Source organism: Chrysochloris asiatica, unplaced genomic scaffold (genome assembly GCF_000296735.1).
Source record: "Chrysochloris asiatica unplaced genomic scaffold, ChrAsi1.0 scaffold00327, whole genome shotgun sequence".
Taxonomy (NCBI): Eukaryota; Metazoa; Chordata; class Mammalia; order Afrosoricida; family Chrysochloridae; genus Chrysochloris; species Chrysochloris asiatica.
In genome coordinates, this window is record NW_006408845.1 from 1,771,889 (window position 1) to 1,777,189 (window position 5,301).

The 5,301-nt window shown below is 34.7% G+C and overlaps 1 protein-coding gene across 1 annotated transcript in view; it reads left to right on the forward strand.

The window, feature by feature from the left end:
* Positions 1-5,301, forward strand: part of FANCM (Fanconi anemia, complementation group M) — a 94,606-nt gene that overhangs the window by 69,913 nt on the left and 19,392 nt on the right. The window contains exons 16-19 of the mRNA XM_006875445.1: positions 1,178-1,272; positions 1,372-1,440; positions 2,387-2,515; positions 4,367-4,523. Coding sequence (XP_006875507.1) covers positions 1,178-1,272; positions 1,372-1,440; positions 2,387-2,515; positions 4,367-4,523 — 450 coding nt within the window. The remainder of the gene's footprint in view (positions 1-1,177; positions 1,273-1,371; positions 1,441-2,386; positions 2,516-4,366; positions 4,524-5,301) is intronic.

Consider the following 5,301-nt stretch of genomic DNA (forward strand, 5'->3'; position numbering starts at 1 on the left):
GAAACAGTTCAGGGCCGGCTGTGGCCGTTTGGTTTTTTTCTCTTTACTTTTCTTTTGAAAGTTTGATTATATCTTGGTGTTTTCTCTTGAGATCTGTCCTGTTTGAGGTTCATTCAGCTACTGTATGCTTATCTTTCCACGTTTCATGATGGACGGTTTCCAAAACTCTGCAAATTTCTCTGTGCTTATTGGAATTCCAATTACCTGTAAGGAATTACAATCACTTGTAAGTTGTTCCTCTTGATGGTGTCCTGCATTACTCAGAATTTTTCTGGATTTTTTTCATTCTATTATGGATTGGTCTTGTAGCATACTAGTATTGAGAGATTTATCTTTAAGCTCAGTAAGTCTGGCTTTCATTGCTTCAAATCTCCTCCTTTGCTCTTTCAATGTATTGTTCATTTTGAAATTTTAGAATTAATCTTCTTGTTTTTTAATGGCAGGTTTAGTATTGTTTCAAAGTTTGTATTCATTTTGACTGATTGTTCTTGTAGGTTTTCCTGAATTCTTCTAAAGTTTTTTTTCTAAAATGTTCTCTTTGGTTTCATTGGTCTTTCTGTCAATTCTCTAAAGGTAATAAATATAATACTTTTAAATTCTTTTCTTCCTTGGAAATGTTTTCTGGCTCTGCATTTTGGTCATTTGTTTGAGCCATTTTCTCTTGTTTTATCAGGTGAGCTAAAATGGTCTGTTATCACTGGGCATTGTGGAATTGTCGTATTTGTATTTAATTGATGACTGTATGTTTATCTGTTCTTAGACTCTCACCAGCTGTCTCCTGTGGGTGTAGTTAGAGACTGGAAGCCTCACATCTTGCTGGAAGTCCTGATAACTCTGTTAGCCTGCGTTTTTATGCTTTAACTACTCAACTAGAAAAAAAAAATAAAGCACAAATGCTTTAGAACCATTGATGAATAAAATTGTATGTTTGCATTCCTCTGACCTTTTAGTTTAATTTGTAAAATTGAATCTGAATCAAATACCTGTTTATTAGCAACAATTTTATGTATTTTTTTTCTCACTGGCCCTGTTTCATTTTCCCTTATGCTGATTTTGAGAGTGAATAAATGTTGAGATTGTAAGAATTAATTCATTGTTGCCATTAATAAAATAAATTGTTATGATTAGACAAATGCCAATCTATTAACCAAGTTCATTTTTTTAAAATAAATTATAGATGAACAAATATTAACAAGCAATGAAAGTGATGATGATGAAATTTTCCAAAGAAAAAGTAAGAAAGCAAAAAGAAATGTTTTTAAATCCCCTGAGGTGAGTCAGTCAGTAATCATAATCATGTGATCATATAAAAATCTTAAAACTTTTCTTATGTTTAAGACCTTTTGTTTATCCTTTATCTATTTTATCTAGAATCAGAAAAAGGGTGAAGTTGATTCTCCACTTCATGGTGTCAAAAAGCGCAGAGTTCGTCCAAACAGAGTAAGTAAATAACAGATAATGCATAGTAACTCAAATTCTTATGAATAAATATTTCAAGAAAAACATACGTATAGTTGAATACTGTTATAGTTAATATTAGAGGTACATGGTTGACAGAAAAATACAGAAGTAATACCCATGGGATTGATATTTCTATTTCTTTATTAGTTTCCAGAAATAAATTTTACAGCAAGCTTTTCAAAGCACAATCAATATAAGTATTAAAATATTTTATACTCCCTTCAAAAGCTATCCATCCATCCATCTGAGTGCCTAATTATGCATTCCGTCTTTTGCTGTGAAATCAATTCCAGCTCGTAGTGATCCTTTAGGACAGAGTAGAATTGTCCCATTGGGTTTCCAAGGTTGTAATCTTACAAGAGTAGACTGCCACATCTTTCTCCACAGAGTGCGTGGGTTTGAATTGCTGACCTTTCAGTTAGCAGTTGAGAGCTTCAACCACTATGCCACCAGAGCTCCTTACATAGTTATAAGTGAAAGTTAAGCACTGGGCTGCTAAATGAAAAGTTGGTGGTTCAAACCTACCAGTCACTTTATGGGAGAAAGATAAGGCAGTCTGTTTCCATAAAAATTTATAGCCTCAGAAATCCTTTGAAGAAAGGTTTTATTTACAGCTCAAAATGATACAGAATCGACTTTTTGGCAGTGGGTTTTGGTTTGGTTAGTGATATATAGTGGTAGGTGTCATAGTTAAAACTGGTCATTTATTATGTTTGGTTTCTTGGTATTACCATACCTGATTTTAAAAATTCTTAAGTATTATATATTTGTAATATAGTTTTGAGTTGTGAGAGGAATTTTATCTTTCTAACAAGAATATGTTGTGCCAAATAATTTAAATAGAAAAAGTGAGTGAAAACAAGCAATTTTTGAGAATACACTCAATTATTTTTTCTTATACAAGAATTTTGTTGAATTATTATAGTTAGAACTGTCGTCTAGTGATGAGAGTGAGGATTTTCACAAACAACATCCACATTTAGAAGACTACAAAGGTTGTAACAGGAATCCCAAAAAATATGTCAAAGTCCAAAAACAACCAAGCCACCTAAAGGTAAACTTTTTCTAGTTTCTTAATTATAGATCTTATTTTGCTAGCAAGAATATTAGATTTTTTAAAATAAAGTTTTATTGAATTATGTGATAGTTTGTTTACATGGGTATGTGGGAGAGCATTAGTTTTACATTCATCCTATCGTATATTGTTTCATTGCCACGGTTACAATCCCCTCCATGCATTACCAATCAATGAAAGGGTACATTCTACAAGCCTGCTCCCTCCCAATCCCCCACACCCAGATGTCAGCACACAGGCCCTGTCCCTTCCTGGTTCCTGAGTCCCCAGCTGATCCATCTCTCCACGTCATCATCTTTGCCTCCATCTCGGGGATTGCTGCATCTCTGTGTAGGGTCCTGCTCTCTGCTCTTCTCCCTTCATGGTTCCAGGGACCTCTTCTCCTAGCCTACAAAGTTAAATCACTCCCCTCCTTGCCACAAAATATCTACTTTTACATTTACAACCTTTACAGTCAGTCCTGGTAACAATTATTCACCCTTGTATCATAAGAGACCTATCCGCATTTCCTTTCATCAGTCCCGCCTAGACAGATTGGATACTGCTCAGTGGAGATTCTACCTTCCTCTACGCCCTCTGGATCTAGGTTCCCTCCTGAAAGCTTGTAAGCCAGTCACTTCTTACCTTTGTAGCCCCCCCCACATTTTGGATAGCCAATGTCCAAGTTGCCCATCCTTGTCCACTCTCTGTATGGAGTGGGTGGGAATGATCCTTGCTATAAAGCTTTGTTCCCTCTTTTGAGTTGCTGCATCCATAGGTGTAGGTCAGGTTCATCAAATTGTATCAGATTAGTTTTTTTTTCTTCTTCTTTCTTCTTCTAGTTGAGCTCTGATCATCCAGTCATTGAGGTCATCTCAAGTGGGTATTATCTGCAAGTGTGGGTGTTCTTGTGCATGTGCCCTCACTTCTTATCGCTGAACACTTCACTCTCCTCTCCAGTCCTCCGTGGCCATGTCACTGACTCTGGGCCCAAGAGTCCCCAGGTCTTGCCACAATGCTGGCCAATCAGGTCTCCACCCAGGTTCACAGGAGTCTATTGAATGTTGTAGGGCTTAGCTCGCAGCCTCATAGCTGTTTTTAAGAATATTAGATTTTATATGGATATTTTATTTTTCTATTCTAAGCATTATATAGAGTGCAGTGGCTCTGAAGGATAAAGACTGGATTGTGAACCACAAGGTTGATAGTTTGAACCCACCAGCCACTCTTTAGTAGAAAAATGAGGCTTTCTGTTCACACAAAGATTTATAGACTCAGCAACTCTATGCAGAGTTGTTATGAGCCAGTACAAACTCAGTCGCTTTTAACAACAACAAACATTATATATTTTCCATATAACAGAAAATTTAAAGCATATAAAAAAATTTAAAGCATTTTGACCCCAAAATTGCCTAATGGAATTACAAATCTCAAGTTGGACTATTTTTTTTTATTTCTCTTTGATTCCTGAAACTTCATCTTGCAATATTGCATTATACAGAATGATCAAGTGATGAAATTTATTTATATTGAGAATTCATGGTTCAAATTAAAGGAAATGCAGAGATAAAAATTTGAGGTTTAGAATGTTGTTTTTATAATCATTATATCGTATGTCTCATCCAATTCTTGTAAAATAATTCTCAGCATGTTTTCTTTTATGATACAGTATATTTCATGTTAAAATTAATTAGCTGGAAGACTCAGGAGATTTTATGCTTAGAAAAAAAGATTCAGCTAACTGACCATTAGGAAACATTATAAGCAAATATGCTACTTTATAATTTCTTGTAGTTTTCTAAAGAAATTATTTTCTAAAGGATTTTTTTAATGTGCTCTTATTTACTCTAGAATATAGGTAGGCAGTTTTTAGATGATGAAGCAGAACTTTCCCAAGAAGATGCAGAATGTGCTTCGTCAGATGAAAATGATGACTCAGAAAATGAACAAGATACCTCATTACTCAACTTTTTAAATGATGAGACTCAACTTTCACAGGCTATTAATGGTAAATGTTATTATGATGCTGATAATTATTTTTAAACTTTAAATATTTTTGAGTGTTTATTTAAATATTTTAATTCACTTTCTAAGAAACTAAAGTTTAAAGGGAATAAAATTTGTGTATTGGTCGTTTGCAACTCAGATTCTGTAAATTTTTTTTGGTTGTTTATAGGCTTATGCTAATTTGAATATATCAGTCTAAAATAGCCTGGCTGAAGCAAACCAGTGTTAAATATTCATTTAACAAAGATTTAGATTCTACTGTGTGCCTGGTACTGTTTAAATTGCTTGAGAAAGATAAATCAGTGAAAAAAAATAGACAAAAACTCCTGCCCATATGAAGCTAGTAAAAGGAGACGAATGCACATAATAGCTTAATTGTTTGGTATGATGTGAATATTTTACGGGAAAAAATGAACATGATAGGGATTTCAAGTGGCTGGAATTAGTGGTATTAGTAATAGACAGATAGCAATTTTCAGTAAGGTGATTAGGTGTGTAGGCTTTTTTTTTTTTTTTAATGATTTATTGTGAATTATGTGATAGTTTACATGGGAGAATATTACTTTTACATTCATTCCATCGTATATCGTCTCATTGCCATGGTTACAATCCCCTCCATGCAGTCTTTCCCCCGTGCCCCTCAGGTCTTCAGCACACAGTCGCTCTCCCTCTTTAGATCTCTGGATCTAAAGTCTCCAGCTGCTCCAGCGTTCTACAGCATCATCTTTGGCTCCATTTCAGGCATCATTGCTTCTCTGGGTAGGGTCCCGCTCTCTGCT